This window comes from Geotrypetes seraphini, chromosome 7 (assembly GCF_902459505.1).
Source record: "Geotrypetes seraphini chromosome 7, aGeoSer1.1, whole genome shotgun sequence".
Classification (NCBI taxonomy): domain Eukaryota; kingdom Metazoa; phylum Chordata; class Amphibia; order Gymnophiona; family Dermophiidae; genus Geotrypetes; species Geotrypetes seraphini.
In genome coordinates, this window is record NC_047090.1 from 14,173,867 (window position 1) to 14,195,557 (window position 21,691).

Here is a 21,691-nt window from a genome sequence, read left to right on the forward strand (position 1 = left end):
CTTGACGACGGACTCCTCCGAGTATGCGTGGGGAGCGCACCTGGACGGCCTGAGGACGCAAGGGCTGTGGTCTGCCGAGGATCGTCGGAGCCACATCAATGTGCTGGAGCTTCGCGCCATTTTTCTAGCTGCGCGAGCTTTTGTCCACCTGCTACGCGATCAGGTGGTACTCGTGCGGACGGACAACCAGGTAGCGATGTACTATGTAAACAAACAGGGGGGTACGGGCTCTTGGCCCCTGTGTCAAGAGGCCCTCCGCCTTTGGGACTGGGCGATCTCCCAGAACATGTTCCTGCGGGCGGTGTACATTCAGGGAGAGCAGAACCAGCTGGCAGACAAACTCAGTCGTTTCCTCCAGCCGCACGAATGGTCTCTGAACTCCCGAGTTCTTCGCGAGGTTTTCGACCGCTGGGGTACTCCTCAGGTGGATCTGTTTGCCTCTCCGGAGACTCGCAAGCTGCCCCTCTATTGCTCTCGGATTTACTCTCCGGATCGTCTCGAGGCGGATGCCTTCCTCCTCGAATGGGAGGGGAGGTTCCTTTATGCGTTTCCGCCGTTTCCTCTGATTTTGAGAACGCTGGTTCATCTCAGATCGACCGGTGCCTCCATGATCCTCATTGCGCCTCGTTGGGCCAGGCAGCCCTGGTTCTCCCTACTTCTTCAACTCAGTACCAGGGAACCTCTGCTTCTGCCGGTGTTTCCCTCTCTGCTGTCTCAGAGTCGGGGTTCGCTGTTGCATCCCAATCTTCAGTCTTTACATCTGACTGCTTGGTTTCTCTCCCCCTGACTTCGATTCCGGTGTCTCGGGCCGTGCGGGACGTTTTGGAGGCCTCGCGTAAGGTCTCGACTCGGCTTTGCTATACTCAGAAATGGACCAGGTTTACATCCTGGTGTTCTTTGAATAGTCTGGAACCAGATTCGGTGCCTGTGGCTTCGGTTCTGGAATATCTTTTGCATTTGTCTGAGTCTGGCCTGAAAACGACTTCCATTCGGGTACATCTCAGTGCCATTGCAGCATTCCATCGGCATCTTGAGGGTCGTTCTCTCTCTCTTCATCCTCTGGTGACGCGTTTCATGAAGGGGCTAGTGAATATCCATCCTCCTCTGAAACCTCCTCCGGTGGTGTGGGATCTTAATGTGGTCTTGGCTCAGCTTATGAAGCCTCCATTTGAGCCCATCGACAAGTCGCACCTTAAGTTTCTTACTTGGAAAGTAGTCTTTTTGATTGCACTCACGTCTGCTCGTCGAATTAGTGAACTACAGTCTTTGGTGGCGGATCCTCCTTTCACGGTGTTTCATCATGATAAGGTGGTTCTCCGCACCCATCCCAAATTTTTACCTAAAGTTGTGTCTGATTTCCACCTCAATCAGTCTATTGTCCTTCCGGTGTTTTTTCCGAAGCCCCATTCTCATCCTGGTGAGGCGGCGCTTCATACCCTTGACTGTAAGAGGGCGTTGGCATTTTATCTCCAACGTACCAAGTCTCATCGGAAGGTTACTCAATTATTTTTGTCCTTTGATCCTAATCGTTTGGGACACCCGGTTTCAAAGCGCACCTTGTCCAACTGGTTAGCTGCTTGTATTTCTTTTTGCTACGCTCAGGCTGGTCTCCCGCTTGCGGGTCGTGTTACGGGTCATAAGGTCCGGGCGATGGCAGCTTCTGTGGCTTTCCTCCGATCTACGCCTATGGAGGACATTTGTAAAGCTGCCACTTGGTCTTCGGTTCATACGTTCATCTCTCACTACTGTCTGGACACTTTGTCCAGAAGCGATGGCCGGTTTGGCCAGTCGGTGTTACGTAATCTGTTTTCATAATTTGCCATCCTCCCACCTGCCCTTTTTTGGTTGGCTTGGAGGTCACCCACATGTGAGAATATCATGCCTGCTTGTCCTGGGATAAAGCACAGTTACTTACCGTAACAGGTGTTATCCAGGGACAGCAGGCATATATTCTCACAACCCGCCCACCTCCCCGGGGATGGCTTTCTTTGCTATGATATGGAACTGAGGACCACGAGGTGGGGATGCGCCCTCTAGTGGGCAAGAAGGCTAGCACATGCGTGGTGCAGTGTGCAAACTTGAAACTTCTAGCAAGTTTGCTTGAAAAGCTGTCCGCGCTGGGGCTCCGTAGATGACGTCACCCACATGTGAGAATATATGCCTGCTGTCCCTGGATAACACCTGTTACGGTAAGTAACTGTGCTTTCTCTGCAATAGTAACCGACCTGAAGAATAACTTCACCGCAAGTGTAGCGTCGTCGAAAATGTAAATGTAGCTATGCCAAAAAAAAAAAATGTGTAACTTCGCTGTAATGTACAGTCTCTTCATCTGTTAACCGCATAGAACTTCCATGGTAATGCGGTATACAAGAATAAAGTTGTTATTATTATTATTATTATTCAAATGGGGCGATCGGAGGATCGCCCCCCCCCACTGACTACACGGATCACTTTCCAGCGATCCTGACGCATGCACAGACCATCTACTTTGCCTGTAGATGGTCTGCGCATGCGTTTGATGTCCTTGTTTTTTTAATTTTTAATTTTACTTTTTTACGTGTGAGCCCGTGTTTTAACCTGCGGGCTAAAACCACAGGCTCGCGCTGCAGGGAAGGGTGGAGAATTGGGGCAGAGAAAAGTCGGGGCGGCTAGCAAGAGTTGTGGCAGAGAGCGCGGGAGCAAATTGTTCACTTTCCCCTACACAGCTCGTGCGAGCTGACAAGCCTCAAACCAATTGCAGCAGAGAGCGGAGCAGAGAGCAGGGCTGGAAGTTGGCAGGGATTTCAGGGCGGCAATGGAGCAGGAGAGTTGGCAGGGCCGTGTGCAACTGGACCTCAGCAGTCGCTTGTTTTGGGATCGGCCAGCTTAGTCGGTGTTTCTCTTTTTTATATTTGCATGCCATTCCCCCTCATTTGCATGCGCGGATTGGAATCAGATATTGAGGCAGGTTAGTGAATCGGGTCCGGGTCGCTAAGTGGTCAGGACTTGATCAGTGGGCTTAGTGAATCTAGCTCTTTGATTGTTCAACAATAAGATTAAACAGTAGCTATCTTGTGTGGAAATATAATCACCCCTCGTTCTCTAGTACCCTGTTCCCTCCCTATCTTCTTATTCCCTCTCCCATATCCATCTTTGTAGTTTCCTTTTCCTCCTAACCTCTGTAAACCGTGCCGAGCTCTGCGCTTGCGGAGATGATGCGGTATACAAACCTAAGGTTTAGTTTAGTTTAGTTTAGTTTAGTTTAGAAATATATGAACTCTCATGCAATAGCTTATGACCTCTCCTTAAGTAGCAGCATCTTCAACCCATTACACTGAGGAATTCTGGTCCATTCTTCCATTTAGAACTGTTTTAATTGTGTGACTTTTGAAAGCTTTCTTTTATAAACAGCTCAATTTGGGTCTCACCACAACATTTCAATAGTACTTTGGTCAGGATGTAACCGATGCAAATATGAAATCTCTCATCTTTGTTGACCATTCCATAGGAGATTTATTTGAACGTTTAGGGTTGTCTTGTTGTCCGAGCCCCTTTTTACTAAGATTTAGTTTGCTTGCAGATTGATTGACATTCTCCTGTAGAATTTTTTAATATAAAGCAGAATTCAAATTTCTATCAATGATGGCAACTTGAGTCCAGGTGTGATGTAGCAAAGCCGCTCCCATACCATGATACCTCCACCATCATGCGTGACAGTTCAGTTGATGTTCTTTCTTCGAAAGATGGTGTTTGGTTTTCATCAAACAAAACATTTGGTATTATGACTGAAAAATTCCTTGTGGACTCCCTGTCTAGAGAATATTGTTCCAGAAGTGATGCGGGTGATCTAGGTACTTTGATAAACCTGAGCTAGGCAGCAGTGTTTTTCTTCTACGTTGTAATTTCTTCTTAATTGCCTCCCATGTTTTCATTGCATTTTTTCTGATAGTTGACCTTATCTGAGTTATTTATTCAGTGGAGGCTGTTTTACTCTTTTCAGGGTTTAGGCTAGGATCTACCCATATTTTGAGTATAAATTGTGTTACAATACAGACCATCCTCATGGGTTCTCAGTACGATATATTCACAATCATTGTAGCAGAGAGCATTTATTAAAGCTTTATTAGAGTGTTGCTTTATAGCATGAAGTTGTAGATAGGTTTAAAGGAAGATGATAGTATTGTCCTGTTTCTGTGTACAAATGAAGACGTACAGAATTAATCTTTTGTATGCCTGTTTCCTCAGGGGTATTTTGCCTATGAATCCCAGGAATATGATGAACCATTCCCAAGTTGGACAGAGCATTGGAATTCCCAACAGGACAAATAATATGAGCAGTTCGGGGTTAGGTAGCCCTAACCGAAGCTCACCTAGCATAATATGTATGCCAAAGCAGCAACCCTCCCGACAACCTTTTACTGTGAACAGGTGAGATGACAATGATTATTACATGACAGTTTTGTAGCATGCAACTTATTACTGTATTAAAATATAAGATTTGTGAGCCGTTATATGTGTTGATCACGGGTAATATTAAAGTAATTTGTATAATTTGGCTACAGAATTGTGATGACTCTTAAGAATGGAATTTTGTGAGGCTTACTGCTTTGTCTATTGGCTATCAGTGCTGCATTATTGCTTAGGTGACATTTCTGTCATTAAGCTTGTAGTCCTTTTCTAGTAGATGAAATACTTGAGCAGTATGGTTTCCAGAGTTTTCCTGCAAATGCACTTAAGAAAACTACAGCCTTGACTCACTGAGCCTCGAAATTGTCAGATCATATGACATTAATAAATAAAATCAACTGGACTGAGTTAGACTTTAAATTTAACAAAGCATCAAAAAGAGTTAATAGACTTTTTGCTTTTCTTTTTTTAATGCAAGTTCTTGTTTTTCATATACATAGTATGTCTGGATTTGGAATGAACAGGAATCAGGCGTTTGGAATGAACAACTCCTTATCGAGTAACATTTTCAATGGGACAGGTAAGCAGAGTCTTTTAGATATAAGTAGGGAATAAAGAAATGAGGTAAATGATTCAGTGTACCATATAATTTATCATCTAAATATTGTTTGTAACTGATTGATGGTAGCAGAGTCATTGATCCAAAAAGGCTTGTCGACACTATGGAAACTTAGAACCATCAGAAAGTATTTTGACGCAGCATCCTTTCGCCTACTGGTACAATCCTCCATCTTGAGCCTGCTTGACTACTGTAATATTATCTGTCTGGGGTCCCTCAAGAAAACCATTCAAAGACTCCGAATCATACAAAATTCAGCAGTGCGACTGATCTTCGGCATAAAAAAATGGGATCACATAACCCCCTACTACCAAAAACTCCATTGGCTGCCACTAGAAGCAAGAGTGCTGTTCAAATTTGCCTGCCTTTGTTTCAACTCCATTCTTGGCATGGCCTCCCTATACCTGGTCTCCCATTTTAAATTGGATTGTTCCACCAGGCCTACTCGTAGAATACATATGTTCTGCTACCCTTCAATAAAAACCTGCCAATAGAAAAGATTCCTTAACAGAACACTAGCCTTCCAAGCAAGTCAACAAAACGGCTGGCTAGGCAACATCATCAAACACTCCTCATCATATCTTAACTTCAGAAAACTAGTTAAAACCAACCTGTTTAACCGATTTGTAACCAAGAACTCTTAAACCTTCCCCTGTATCCTTATTACATGTACTTGAATTTCCTACATTGTGACTTTATGTAACCAAAGTCTTCATTGCTATTTTTTCGCTGACTGTCCAGCTCTTCTTGTTTGTAAACCGCCTCAAACTACTATGGCTTTGGCGGTATATAAAAATAAAATTATTATTATTAATAATGAAGATGACAAAAGCCTCTGGTAGTCACCGAGTTTAGAAATGGGAAGTGCTGTGGTGATCAGATAATTCAAGAATTGAATGAATGAAAAGTAACACCTCCACCTCCATAATCCATCAACAGATGGCAGTACTGAAGTGCACACATGTGTAGGCCTTCACTTGTTCTTTGAAATCTCTTCCTTCTCCTCAGTTGGCGAGAAGTGTCTGTGTGAAGAGGCTATTTTGCTATTGCTTGTCAAATGGAAACTTGCAGTGAATACTCATCAGTGCGATTTAAGCATTGTGTTGTGATAGAATTTCTGACAGTTGAAGGAATATTTTCAATTGAAATTCATTGCCATACGCAGGTGGTTTATGGTGAGGACCATGTTGATGTGAGTACTGGACCACTGGACCAAAAAATGTAAAGATTGTGGATTGGGAAAGGCTGATTGTCTGATCAAAACCAAAGTGGATGAACTGTAATGGCAACAGATGAGTCTCCTATGAGAAATGTTGATAAACTTGTAAAGACAATCGGATGATCACCCAGCCTCCTTGAAAACTTTGAAAAGAACAATTGAGAAGAATTTGGATGCACAAGAAGGACATTTTGTTGTTACTTGACAACTCTAGGCCTCACACAGCTCGAAATGCCACAGAGGCAATTGCGAAGATGGGTCTTAGTCTTAGTGTTCAGACTTAGTACGTGAGATTTCCATCTTTTTCCAAAATTGAAGAAATACCTTAAATGAAGAGGAAAGCACTGTGAGCAACTTGTTAAAGAGACAAGATGTGCAGTTCTTTTGCAACGGCTTTCAAAAACTTGTCCAAATTGGCCGAATAGTGTGGTGAATGGTGGTGACTTATGTAGAAACATTAAATACATGCAATAAAAAACAAGCTTCAAGCATTATTTTTATTTTATATTCATTATAATATCTTCATTTAAACAAATGTTATGGATGCAGAGGCATTACTTTCCATTCAACCCTCATATAATAGATACTGGTGCTACTGCATTTGTAAGCTGAATTATTTTTTTCTTTCCTTGTCATCAACAGCAGATGAATCCAGATGAGTGGGTTCTGTCCATCTACCAGTAGGCGGAGATAGAGAGCACCAAGCTGAGCTCTGTCCTATATAGACAGAGCTCAGCTTGGTGCTCTCTATCTCCGCCTGCTGGTAGATGGACAGAACCCACTCATCTGGATTCATCTGCTGTTGATGACTGGGAATGAACATTATCAGGTATGATACATAATGCTTCTTTTGCATTCAACTTTACCAGTTTGTGAGCTTTCTTCAAAAGTTGTCATGCACACATCCTTCCATATCCTTCTCATTCAAGTTTGGCTCTCTTTAGGCTTTTTTTTTGTGCTAAACGTGGAAAGAGGTAAAGTGATTTTTTTTTTTTTTTTTTTCCAAATTTGCAAGCTTCTTTCCTAGGTTAAAAATGTCTTTCAATTATAAAAGCAAATTTTAATATTTTTATCATCTAACTGTATCTTAAATCCTTATACGCTAGTTTTTAATATATTGTGTAGATAGTGTCTTGATCAATCACCTTTGCTGTTCTAAGTGAAGCCCTTGTATGAAAGAAGGTTCTAGCAATACTGTCATCTGTATAAGAAACTGACAAAGAAGAATCATCATACAAAATGTTTGATTTTGTTAAAACATTTAAAATGATAAATAAAGAATTAAAAAAAAAAAAAATGAAGCATCATCAGGAGGTTTTAAATGACATATTTGGAGGAAGGCTACAAGGGAGCTTCTGTTTGTATTACTGTTGCTTATTGGAAGAAGAGAGAAACCAATCCACTGGCTCATTAGCAATGCTGTGCAGTGTCAAATAGAGGAGCCTGAGTCTGATGCCTCAATCAAGTTTTTGGCTCCTGATTTGACAGGGGATGCTACAGAGGAAGGAAGACAAGGTCATTGTGTTCTGGTGGTACCTGATTGCCAGGTTTAGGCAATTTGATTACATGAATCTAGGAAGAATCCTGTGCATGTCCTCCAGCTAAGGACCATAACTGCAGTGATACCTAGCAGTAGATCATAGCCCTCATTCTGATTAATCTGGAAGTACAGAGGAGCAGGAAGAAACTTCCAGGCCAAAAAATAAAACAATGGAAAGGGAAGAAGGATTAAATGTTAATAATAATAATAAAAAATCTCCTGTACTTTTTCATCCCTGGATTAACCTGTGGGTGTTCCACAAGGGTCACCCCTTTCCCCTCTGCTTTATAATACGAGGGTAAATAAAAAAGTAAAGGCAAAATTCATTTAACGGCTTTAATAGAAGTAACTGTGCACAATTGAACATATCACTTTTCCACATAGTTCCAATGCAAAATAATGCTTTGGTGTATCTTTCAACTAGCTTCTGCATTCCTGCAGAGAAGATGTTTTTCGGCTGCTCTCGAAGCCAGATGAGCACCTCTTCTTTTACTTCATCATTCTTTGTCTTTTGCTGTCTGGGTCATAATGATGCACCTATGTCTCATCACTGGTGACAGTTCTCACCAGAAAACTCGGATCTTCTTCACATCTTCTCAGAAAATGGGTTGCATCCTCCACACGCTTTTGCTTGCGCAGATCAGTAAACTGTTAGGGAACCCATCAAGCACAGACTTTCTTGTATCCCAAGTTGTCATTCATTATGACAAAGGCAGATCCATAGCTGATATCCAGATTTGCAGACACCATTATCCGTTGGTCTTCTCTAATCGAGGCATCTGCCCTGTCAATGTGCTCTCGTGTGTGCGATGTTGATGGATGACCAGAGTGACCTTTGTCGTTACAACTTTTCTTCCCATTTTAAACTTTTTTACCCACTCATAAACCTTTAGTTGATTCATGGTGCAATGTCCATACTGAGTCAATATCCGACGATGAATTTCCACAGGTTTCACTCCCTCTGCCCAAAGATAGCACACTATTGCATGTTCTTCAACTGTACAATCTTACAATGGAGCATCCATGTTTCTGACCTTGTGGATGCCACATGACTAAAGGCTGAGCACTGCAATGTTCGTAGACGGAACTATCTAACAGGCAATGTATGAGTACATATGTTGCATTTTGCTAGCTCTGCCTTTAATTTTTGATTCACCCTCCTATTTATCCTCTTTGGGCACTAGGTTATCAGATTTTGGGGTTAAATTGTTTAACTATGCAGATGACATTACTATTGTCTCTTGCGTTGGTTCCCTAAAACATTGCAAGGAAATCTCAAGGGTTGTTGAGGAGTGGACAAAGGAGTTTAAATTGAAACTAAATTCAAATAAAACTGAATTGTTTTCTGCTACTCCAAGTAAACTTACTGAGGATTGTTTGTCATTACGTGGGGTACAATATCCTATTTTTTTTTTTTTTTTTTAATAAATCTTTATTTGTTTTCAAAAATTACAACAAGTGTACAATAATCCATCAGAAATATATTAATTAATCACTTGACAATCTTATTTGTAATCTTCCAAATACATAAATATAAAAGAATCCCATCCCTCCCTCCCATATACTAATAATTAACAATTATCAATTCTTATCATTCATACTCCCACCCTCCCTCTATCTTTTCCAATACTGAGGTGTTTAAGATGTCTGATTATTAGAATAAATAATCAATGGCCCCCAAATCTTTTTAAACTTATGATAATTTCCTTGTTGCATAGCAAGCACCCTTTCCATTTTATAAATATGGCACACTGAATTCCACCAAAAAGTATAATTTAGTTTAGTATAATCTTTCCAATTTCCTGTAATCTGCTGAATGGCAACCCCTGTTAATATTAATAAAAGTTTATTATTATTCGCTGAAATTTGGCTTTTAAATCTCATTGATGTACCAAATAATACAGTTTCATATGAAAGTCCAACATGATTTTCTAATAAAGAATTAATTTGGGGCCAAATTAACTTCCAAAAGATATTTATATAGGGACAGAAAAATATCAAATGATCTAATGTCCCAGCTTTTAAACCACAATGCCAGCATCTATTGGACCTAGACCTATCCAACTTCTGTAAACGAACTGGGGTCCATAAAGCTCTATGCAACAAAAAAAACCAAGTCTGTCTCATAGATGCTGCCCTTGTAGTTTTTATTCTCCAAGACCAAAAACGTGGCCATTGAGAGGCAGAAATTCGGTGCCCAAGCTCAATGCTCCAAATATCCCTAAGAACAGTTTTTTGTTTTTTTATTCAAATATCTATATAACAATTTATACCACTGTGCGGCTTGGTGGCCCAAGAAATTCGCCTGAAAGCACAGGAATTCCAAACTATACTGAGAGTTAAGAACTTTCCATTCAGGGAACCCTTCCTGAATAGCCTGCTTCAACTGCAACAATTTAAAACTTTGTGATTTATTTAAACCAAATTTATGTTGCAATTGTGAAAAACTAAGCAATGATCCATTTATAATCACATCATTTAAAGTCCGTATACCTGCAATAATCCAATGCTTCCAAACGAAATTCTTTCTATTTAAAAATATTAAAAGTCCTGGGACAGAAATCTTACCATGCCAGCACAAGTAGATGCTGTAGTGGAAAAAGGGTTTCTCTCTACTATGGTAATTACATTCATTAAGGGCTTTTATTTCTTGACTACGCTTTTAAATTATTGGTGCAGTCTTTAGTTTTATCAGTTATAGACTATTGCAATATACAGTAGTCTATTTCGCTGGTCTAGAAAAGAATTTTCATAGAGGCCAGGGTAGTTTTCAAATTTGGTTGTTTCCGTTGTAAGGCGCTTTTTGGTCTATTGTCATGTTATCTGATTGATCAATTTGCTTTCAATATATCAAGTTGCCCTTCATGTTTTTCTGCTTTTTTTTCTGTTTCCTACTGTAAGGAGCTGCTCTAAATTGAAATATGTGGAAAAGATGTTGGCCTTTCAGGCTGCTAGTTTGCCCTATAATATGAGCATCTATAATAAACTAGGCCCTATAATATGAGCACCTGTATCTTATGGTCATTATAGGAAAATGTTAAAAACTTATTCATTTAAACAATTTTGGGAGGGGAATAATGTGGATGGAATGTATGTTTCCATTATTATTTTGTAATTTTCAGTGAATGCACAGTTTTCTTTAAGTTAACCACGTAGAACTGTGAGGTGTTTTCAGTATACAAATGGAGTGTTATGTTGTAGGCTTGCAAACAATTTGGGGTACTGAGATATTCATGGGCAGACACAGATGCCCCAAAATTGTAACTAAAATTTAAAAAAATGAGTCCTTATTAACCCCCTCTTCTACTAAACTGCACTAGTGTTTTTAGCACGGGGAGCCACGCTGAATGAGCTCCCGCAGCTCATTGAGTTCCTATGAGCGTTGGTGGCGGCGCGGGCCATCCAACGCGGCTCTCTGCACTAAAACCACTAGCGCGGTTTAGTAGAAGAGGCCCTAAATGTCTATATCTTACCTCCCCTTTTATGAAGCTGTGTTAACGGTTTTTATCGACTACTGTGGTAAATGTTCCAATGCTCATAGGAATTATATGAACTTCAGAGCTTTTACCGCTGCAGCTGGTGATTAAAAAAAAAACTCTAACGCAGCTTCATAAAAGGGGAGGGGGAGGTTAATTTGCTCTTAACATCTTCCTTCATGTTAATGGGTCACATACGAACTGTGCAAATTTTTTGTTTTAAAGATGGGAGTGAAAACGTGACGGGACTGGATCTTTCAGATTTTCCAGCACTAGCAGACCGAAACAGAAGGGAAGGAAGCGGCAACCCAACCCCATTAATAAATCCGTTGGCTGGAAGGGCACCATATGGTAAATCTGCACTTTTAATTTAGCTGCTCTAATTTAAAATAGATTTTCTTTTCATCAGACCACATATGGCTGCTAAAGATGAGGTCTCGCACACTGTACAGTATGAGAATAAAATCCTTGGATGGTTTGCTGAAGTAAACAAGAGAATGTTTTACTGTGAGACTCATGTGGCATCTTAATTTATGTATGTAGTTTAAACAGGCCTTTTTCATAGATCTAATATAAATTATTCATGAGAAATGGGAGGAAACTGGGGCTGAAAAATTACTTACCTGTGGCAGGTATTCTCCCTGGGCAGCAGAATACCTGCCCTCTTCTCTGGTTAAACTCTGATTGGTTTTCTGATTTGGTATAAATCTCTGATGCCCTAATAAAATCATTTAACATAAGGGGGACATATACTCCCTTTTCTTAAACTGTGATAGCGTGGGGAGCCGCATTACTCCCGCCGCTCATAGAGTTCCTATGAGCGTCAGGAGCAGCGCAGGGCATTCAGTGCGGCTCCCGGCGCTAAAAACTGTTAGCGCAGTTAAATAAACGGAGGCCATAGTTTTAAATGTGAAGTTACTTGCCTAATTGGTTTCCTGTGTACTTTTTCGTAAGTTTGCTAGTTTTAATTAGAAAGCTTTTTCATTACCCTTTTTTTTTTTTTTTCAATTAAGTAGCTTTTTCCTTCAATCCATTCCTTTCCCCTTGAGATTTTTAAAGACAGGTGCCATGCATGGAAATGGCCTGAAGCTAATATTTTCAGAATCCTGGCAGCACAGTCTCATGAAATACTGCCGGATTTTGCTTGGAAGAGCGTGCAGTATTGTTCTCACATCTAAAAAGCTGCTAGATGATGCCATTTCCAGGGGATTTTGGAACCAGCTTATCTTTTTTGGATAGAAGCTTAGAGCTGTGATGATCAAGGAATACATATGTGGTTTGTCTCTAAACATGTTTGGATAAATTTAGCAAGGCAAAATTATATTCCAATTTAGTCTCTTTGAAGAGTAAAGGTTGATCTTATAGACCCTAATGCAGTGGGCTTTATTAATTTGAAAGCTGGGGCCAATTTGGAGTCTTATGAAGTGAAAGAGAACCACCAAATATTTTCCCATGCAGGGGCTATAGTGTATCAGTGACATCCATCCCCACCAGCCCACCGAACATAAGAGTTTGCCATACTGGGAAAGACCGAAGGTTCTTCAAGCCCAGTATCCTGTTTCCAATAGTGGCCAACCCAGATCCCAAGTACCTGACAGAAACCGAAAGTAGCTACATTCAGTAGCTGAGAATGTGATGTCATAATGCCTCATTCCACCAATGCCTAAGAGCCAATCTCATCAGTGATGTCACAATGGCTTGACTGTCCTATACTTGGCTCACATAAGAATTGATGTACTGGGACAGACCAGTGTCCTGTTTCCAGCAGTGACCAACCCAGGTCCCAAGTACCTGGCAAGATCCCAAGGAGTAAAACAGATGTTATGCTGCTTATCCTAGGAATAAGCAGTTGATTTCCTCAAGCCATCTCAATAATAGCTTATGGACTTTTAGGAAATTATCCAAACCTTTTTTAAACTATACTAATCTCTTTGACCGAGAGATATTTTTTCAGTGCAGACTTTTATAATTATCTCTTAAGAAACATTTGATTTTGTTACATATGCTTATTGTGCACTTCCTTGTTGAATATTTTTTCCGTTTCCTACTGTAAGGGGCTGCTCCAAATTGAAATATGTGGAAATATGTGGACAAAGTGTGTCCTAAGATGAGCAAAAAAATAAGCTCTGTGGGAAAGTCTGTGATTGTTAAGCATGGAGCTTCAGCCTTAGGGTTGGTGTGCCTCTTGCTTATGACGACACACTGAGGACACACTTTTTCACATATAATTAATTACTTCACAATGATTAATTTTATGTATGTCGGGTATGCTTCTTTTGAAATAATATATTAGATCTGTCCTGTTGAAAGGAACTTTTTAGTTCACTTATTTACATGTTCCTGTATTGGGTTTAAGTTGAAGTGTTCTTTTTACCACATTCTCCGGCAACGGATAGCAGAGTTCAATTACACGTTGAGTGAAAAAATATTTTCTCCAGTTTGTATTACCGTATTTTCACGCAAATAACGCGCACCCGTATAAAACGCGCACACGGATATAGCGCGCAGAAACCACGATGATATGTACAAAAACTTTGGTATACCGCGCTCACGGGTATACCGCGCATGCTGCCCGACGCTCCTTTCGCCCGCCCTGACTTCCGTGCACTGTCCCCCCTTGAAGGTCTGTCCCCATCCTGAAAGCCTGATGCCCCCCCCCGACGTCCGATACATCCCTCCCCCCGAAGGACCGCCGACTCCCCAACAATATCGGGCCAGGAGGGAGCCCAAATCCTCCTGGCCACGGCGACCCCCTAACCCCACCCCGCACTACATTAGGGGCAGGAGGGATCCCAAGCCCTCCTGCCCTCGACGCAAACCCCCCTCCCCCCAACGACCGCCCCCCCCAAGAACCTCCGACCGCCCCCCCAGCCGACCCGCGACCCCCCTGGCGACCCCCACGACCCCCCCACCCCCCTTCCCCGTACCTTTGGTAGTTGGGCCAGAAGGGAGCCCAAACCCTCCTGGCCACGGCGACCCCCTAACCCCACCCCGCACTACATTACGGGCAGGAGGGATCCCAGGCCCTCCTGCCCTCGACGCAAACCCCCCTCCCCCCCAACGACCGCCCCCCCCAAGAACCTCCGGCCGCCCCCCAGCCGACCCGCGACCCCCACGACCCCCCCACCCCCCTTCCCCGTACCTTTGGTAGTTGGCCGGACAGACGGGAGCCAAACCCGCCTGTCCGGCAGGCAGCCAACGAAGGAATGAGGCCGGATTGGCCCATCCATCCTAAAGCTCCGCCTACTGGTGGGGCCTAAGGCGCGTGGGCCAATCAGAATAGGCCCTGGAGCCTTAGGTCCCACCTGGGGGCGCGGCCTGAGGCACATGGTCGGGTTGGGCCCATGTGCCTCAGGCCGCGCCCCCAGGTGGGACCTAAGGCTCCAGGGCCTATTCTGATTGGCCCACGCGCCTTAGGCCCCACCAGTAGGCGGAGCTTTAGGATGGATGGGCCAATCCGGCCTCATTCCTTCGTTGGCTGCCTGCCGGACAGGCGGGTTTGGCTCCCGTCTGTCCGGCCAACTACCAAAGGTACGGGAAAGGGGGGTGGGGGGGTCGTGGGGGTCGCCAGGGGGATCGCGGGTCGGCTGGGGGGCGGTCGGAGGTTCTTGGGGGGGGCGGTCGTTGGGGGGGAGGGGGGTTTGCGTCGAAGGCAGGAGGGCCTGGGATCCCTCCTGCCCGTAATGTAGTGCGGGGTGGGGTTAGGGGGTCGCCGTGGCCAGGAGGGTTTGGGCTCCCTTCTGGCCCAACTACCAAAGGTACGGGGAAGGGGGGTGTGGGGGTCGCCAGGGGGGTCGCGGGTCGGCTGGGGGGGCGGTCGTTGGAGGGAGGGGGGGTTGCGTCGAGGGCAGGAGGGCCTGGGATCCCTCCTGCCCGTAATGGAGTGCGGGGTGGGGTTAGGGGGTCGCCGTGGCCAGGAGGGTTTGGGCTCCCTTCTGGCCCAACTACCAAAGGTACGGGGAAGGGGGGTGGGGGGGTCGTGGGGGTCGCCAGGGGGGGTCGCGGGTCGGCTGGGGGGGCGGTCGGAGGTTCTTGGGGGGGGGCGGTCGTTGGAGGGAGGGGGGTTTGCGTCGAGGGCAGGAGGGCCTGGGATCCCTCCTGCCCGTAATGTAGTGCGGGGTGGGGTTAGGGGGTCGCCGTGGCCAGGAGGGTTTGGGCTCCCTTCTGGCCCAACTACCAAAGGTACGGGGAAGGGGGGTGGGGGGGTCGTGGGGGTCGCCAGGGGGGTCGCGGGTCAGCTGGGGGGGCGGTCGGAGGTTCTTGGGGGGGGGCGGTCGTTGGAGGGAGGGGGGTTTGCGTCGAGGGCAGGAGGGCCTGGGATCCCTCCTGCCCGTAATGTAGTGCGGGGTGGGGTTAGGGGGTCGCCGTGGCCAGGAGGGTTTGGGCTCCCTTCTGGCCCGATATTGTCGGGAAGTCGGCGGTCCTTCGGGGGGGGGGTGCGAGTGGTCCTGCCGGGGGGGGGGGGGGATGTATCGGACGTCGGGGAGTCGGCCGGGCAAGAGGGCTTGGGCTCCCTCTTGCTCCGATCGTGGATGCGGGTGGGAGCGCGTGCGAGCGGTCGTTTGGGGTGGGGGTGCGAGCGGTCCTGCTGGGGGGGTGAATCGGGCGTCGGGCGGGGTGGGAACTATGTTTTAAAACTTTTGTATACCGCGCTCACGCATATAACGCGCGAGGGGTATGCGCGGTAGGTAAAAACGCGTATAACGCGCGCGTTATATGCGTGAAAATACGGTAAATCTTCTGCTTAGCAGTTTCATGCCCCCTAGTCCTAGTATTTTTGGAAAGAGTAATCAAGTGATTCACATCTACTCCACTCAGTATTTTATAGAGCTCTATCACATCTCCCCTAAGCCTTCTGTTCTCCAAGCTGAAGAACCCTAACCACTTTAGCCTTTCCTTCAAACGTCATTGGGCAATAATATCCTCATAATTGTGAACATTTCTAAATGCATTCTCTTTTGTCTATTGAGAAATGCCTTGTCCTTCAAGCATGCGGTTCCCCCCTCCACTTTCCTGAGCCTGAATAAAGAGGTAAAGTAACGGAAATAAAACCAGAAAGACAGTGGGGGCTGCCACAGAAGTCTGAGGGCCACTATTGGGCCTTGCATTGAAGAACACTGCCCTAGTGAAAAACCATATTGTCCATTATTGGTTGAGAAATAAAAGGGGGAAATTCAGGGTCTAAAGGAAGTGCAAAGATAACTTGGATTTAGAATTAATTAGCTATAGGCAAAAGTGGGTTTCGGTTCTGTTGGTACTCCAGTTCTATTGTCTGCTGCCTTCCATTTTATGGATACTCCAGTTCTATTGAATTCACACTCTGGACTGTGGCATAGTAATTAAATTTTATTTCTTTATTGCCTTCCTGAAACACAGCCAAATCCAAAGTACAGCATGTATGTGAAGTATAGTTTTCTTAATATGAAACATACAACTTATGTCTTCACACGTTCAGTTATGTATACCAAGTGCTCTGATAACCCAAATTACAATTTTTTTTTAATGACAAATCAGGTTTCTTGCTCCATTTAAAAAATACCTCATAAATTTTCTGTACTGTTTTTTAAATTCAGGCCTCACACATCCAATTAGGTTAAAAGCTTGACTAGGATGAAATTCTCCATCTAGATTTATTGTGCAAAAATACAGTGTGCTGTCTCCTCAAAGGAATATTTTTTGTTGTGAAATTAGTTATTTTCTGTAGGAGGGTTAAATTACTGTTTCTCAAGGGAGAATGCTTTTTGAGCCTATCTTCTGAAGCATTTCAGTACCTGCAGAGCTAATTTCAGATAGAAGGAGCAGGACTGCAAATCGTACAGTTTAAACCCAGAAAAGGCTTCTAAGTCAAAAGCTCCTTTAAGCTTTCTCAAGGAGCCACTTGCTTTTGTGGTGATTCCAGTTAAACACTACAGAATGTCAGAGAGAGACTGGGTGCTGAGCACTTGAAATGTAATTCTCAGTGTAAGGAATCGTTGTCAACCTTGTTTAAATTTTGCATTAGCAAAGTTGAAAATGCCTCTCTTGTAGCTAGAGGAGGAAAAGGCTATTTTGGCGTATTCTAGGTTTTTTTTCTGTTCTGGACAATACTGTTCTCTTGACGCACAGCAAGGTGCAATTGTGTTCCAGCAATGGAGAACACGTTGCCGGCAAAATGCATTATTTGGTTTAAGTATTTTAAAAATCAGAAAAATACATTTCAGTTTTGTGTTGATAACTTTTCCACTTTTTATTTTTTATTTTTAATAATAGTGGGAATGGTAACGAAACCAGCAAGTGAACAATCACAGGACTTTTCAATACACAACGAGGATTTTCCTGCGTTGCCGGGTTCTAACTATAAAGATCCCACATCAAGTAATGACGACAGTAAATCTGTAAGTGCCCAGTACAGATTAATAAGGTTTTCATTGCTTATTCTTCCTTATGAAATAAAAGTAAACTTTTTTATAGCTGAAATGCTCCCCTTTCAAGTTAATTTGTCTGGTCTGTTTTATTTATTTAATTTGTTTTATACCTGTCCTCCCCAGAGAGCTCAGAAAGGGTTACGTTGAATAAATGCATATTTGTACTTAATACTTTAACCTAAAGGAGATAACTATATATAGAGAGAGGTTGTGTATGATGTTGTTCTGATGAGCTGGCACCTGGTATGGGAGAATGAAAAGTAAGTTCTTCAGTCACCCTATATGCACCTATAGTACTGTGTATGGATCTGAATAGCAAGCTGCATATTTGGTAATAATTGTATGTTCACATAGCCAGGGAGTCTGGCACACTGTATCTTAATGGACGCAGCCTTTTTTGAATATCCAACACACACTTCACTGGTAACGTACTGCTGTTAAAGCTATTGGGGGATCACACTTCCATTCCAGACGCAATGCACCAGAAGTTATAAAAAAGACCAACAAAGTGGAGAAAAATAGACCTCACTTATTTAGCTCCTTGATTTACAAGAAATCTCACAGAACTTATATCATCATAGGTCTGTGAAAAACTCTCATTCAGTCTTGATTTTCAAACCAGCTGTATTTCTCCTTCAATTTTGGTATTCAAACCGGTTTGAAAACCAAGATTTAATGAGAGCAATTATCTGTTGTAGAGGGTTTTTTTCCACAGACCTAAGCTCTATGAGATTTCTTGTAAATCAAGGAGCTAAATCAGTGAGGTTTGGTTTTCTTCACTTTGTTGGTCTTCTTTTATCTCATGAGAATGCCTTATCAACAAACACTTAGCTTTGCTTTGTTCGTCTAATAGAATTTAAATACATCAGGAAAAACGTCTTCTAGTACAGATGGACCCAAATTTCCCGGAGACAAAAGTTCAACAACGCAAAACAATAACCAGCAGAAAAAAGGCATCCAGGTGCTACCTGATGGTATGTTTTAATTTTGTTATAAATATTTATTCTCTTCTTAAATTCTTCACAATTTTATAAGACTAAAAAAAAAAAAAAATTAGCAATAATGGTTCAAGGATTTGACCACTTCCAAGAGAGAAGGCTTCAAATAATGCTACTTGATTGCTAACTGGTCTAGAAAGGAATGGAAAGCATGCTCTATGTATGTTGACCAAGTTGCACTGGCTTCCTGCATTTTACCCTGGACAATTCAAGCCAGTGATAGTCATATTCAGGCCTTATATTTTTGGAGAAATTACTAGTAGCTTAGGTTCCAGAGCAAAGTCTTAGATCTTCTCAGGGTAATTTGTTTAGATTAGAGCAGTGGGTTTGATTTTCAGAATCTTCTTGCATACTACTTCCACTGTATGCAAACCTATATTGTGGACTATTTTTGGCCCTTAAAAAGTAGAAGTAAATATTACTGGACTAGAGGAAAGAAGGGTGTTTCCCAAATAGACATTAGGAAGCTGATGAAATTTTATTGTTTTAAAATGGCTTTGAGTAGATTTTTCTATTATAGATGCTATATTGCTTTACATTTTCTTACACAGCGTTAAATGATGTGAAATTGTTTAAAAAAATACTAGCGAGTTTTGTTTTTTGATACATATGTATTTTGTATGATTTGTTGCAAAGTTATGTTTTAATGGGTTGTGCACAGTTGTGCACAACCCCTTTTTGGGGCTTCATGTGCCTAAGTCTAAAGAGATTGATCTTCATTTTATTTATATTCTGTTTTTTCATTACTGTTTGTTTAGATGTAGATTTATTCTTGTATTTTAAAAATTTTCCAGATGATATTTGGTCTGTGGTAGTCAGCAGTTTTAAAATCGCTGACAGCCATGGTCTGAGTTAGACCTGGAAATTTAATGCCGACCACATCTGGGCATTGGCATTAAATATCCCAAAAATTATGCAGGTGCCAGCCAATATTAAGTTGCCAATGCCTATCTATTTAACCGGGCAAAGAGAGAACTGAATTTTATATGGTCCTCTATAGCTAGGCATGTGAGCACTGGTACTGAATACGTCCAATTCCCACATAACTTCTGGGTCTGCCCCAGCACTGCCCAGATTGTACGGGGGTGGTAAGGCAATATTCAGCAGCACTGCTCAGTACAGTACCACTGAATATTGGCAGACAGCCAGCTCATGGGAATTTAAATAGGCAGAAATTTCTCCTGCCTGCTTAAACCACACTGAATATCGAACCCTTTGTCTGTAAGATAGTGATGTATTGTAATTGAGGTCTGTTTATTGAATATTTGCTTTTAGTTATTATATATGTGTTAATGCCCCAACAGGAATGATAATATTTATATTGACAAGTGAATCATACATTTAAATAACTAAAATCGGGATCATTATAGTGTCTATTGACTTTCACATGAGAAAATTTAAGTCAGTATGCAGCACACATGTTATATCATAAGTGTTTGAGGTTTGTGCGTTAAGGCTGAGCTTACAGGAATGGGGCAGGGATAGGGACAGCGGCAAAACCTGCGGGGATGGGATGGGGAAAAATTTGTCCCAGTGTCATTCTCTATACTGCACCACTCTAGAAATCAAAATGTAGTAAAAGTGAGTCAATTAAATGGGAATCAAGCCATTGTGACATCACTGAGGAGGTTGGCTCTTATTGGTGGATTGAGGTATTATGATGTCACAATACCAGCTCTGGTTATCAGAGGCTCAAACTTTTCACACTATTTAGTCAATTTTCTATACTGTTCTTCCAAGTAATAATAATAATAAGAGTTTATATACCGCAATACCGTTAAGTTCTATGCGGTTTACAATAGATTAAGCAAGGTACAAATTGATTGAATTTAAGAGGGGGGGGAGAGTTAATAGGACCGGAAATACGTTGTTGAGGAGAAAGAGATTAATAGGACAGAGGAATCACTATGGAGGAGAAAGAAGATGAGTGGGTCAGTTGTCTAGATAATTTAGGAACAGTCACGGGGACAAATTTTTCCCCGCCCCATGGGAACTCATTTTCCCGTCCTTTTCCTGTTCCTGCTCCATCCCTGCAAGCTCTGTCCTCATCTGCACAAGCCTTAAACACTTTAAAATTATAAGTGTTCAAGGCTTGTGCGGTTAAGGCAGAACTTACAGGAATGGGACAGGGACAGCGACAAAACTTGCGGGGACAGGATGGGGAAATTGAGTTCCTGTGGGAACGGAGAAAAATTTGTCCCCATGTCATTCTCTAGTATATATATCTAAGGCCAAATCTATATTGTTGAAACAACATCATGATTTTTTTTTTTTTAGGTCGGGTAACTAACATTCCTCAAGGCATGGTGACGGATCAGTTTGGAATGATCGGCTTGTTAACGTTTATCAGGGCAGCAGAGACGGACCCTGGTATGGTCCATCTTGCATTAGGAAGTGACTTAACGACACTAGGCCTCAACCTCAATTCTCCAGAGTAAGTTTGCCTTTCATTGTAAATGGATAGAGAAAATGATTTGAGCCGTGTGGCTCTCCCGTACTGTCATGGTCCAGTGGTGTTACGGAACTGTACATTTCAAAGAATTCTAGCATGTCTCTGACTGTATTATATTGAGCTGTCAATACGCCGCAAGCACATATTTACAGCACAAAGTTTTTGTTTTCCATTTTGTTTATTTATGAATTCTTACCTGTCTGACATATTAGGTAAATTGCAGACCCTTTCACTTCTGTTCATTGACTGCAAATAATTTTGCCAAGTTTGAAAAGGTATCGTTCGTTGCTGCTTAACTTGCTATTCTGTTTCAGCTACAGCCAAGGAGCTTTTTATTTTTATTGGCTATCTTCTTTTGGGGTTCCAAATAAATGTAAAGCACATATCATCCAAGTCTATGCTATGACCTTGACTAGCAGATGTGCAGAACCTAATTTTATCATTGCTTGGAAAGCCAACAGAAGCTTCTGTAAAAAGCTGCTACTTAATGCCACAGTTATCTCATAGATCAAACCTGAGGTTTTAGGCAATAAACCAGTATCTTTTGGGGCTTTAATAACTTCAGTTATTTGCATTTTCAAATTACAGGGTAGCTGA

At 42.6% G+C, this 21,691-nt stretch overlaps 1 protein-coding gene across 13 annotated transcripts in view; it reads left to right on the forward strand.

Annotated features, from left to right (window-relative positions):
* CNOT2 (CCR4-NOT transcription complex subunit 2) overlaps nt 1-21,691 on the forward strand; it is a 170,296-nt gene that overhangs the window by 86,347 nt on the left and 62,258 nt on the right. For all 13 annotated transcript variants that reach the window (XM_033951311.1, XM_033951318.1, XM_033951310.1 and 10 more), the window contains 6 exons: nt 4,225-4,407; nt 4,887-4,966; nt 11,466-11,591; nt 17,490-17,614; nt 18,498-18,618; nt 20,920-21,076. In XM_033951311.1, coding sequence (XP_033807202.1) covers nt 4,225-4,407; nt 4,887-4,966; nt 11,466-11,591; nt 17,490-17,614; nt 18,498-18,618; nt 20,920-21,076 — 792 coding nt within the window. The remainder of the gene's footprint in view (nt 1-4,224; nt 4,408-4,886; nt 4,967-11,465; nt 11,592-17,489; nt 17,615-18,497; nt 18,619-20,919; nt 21,077-21,691) is intronic.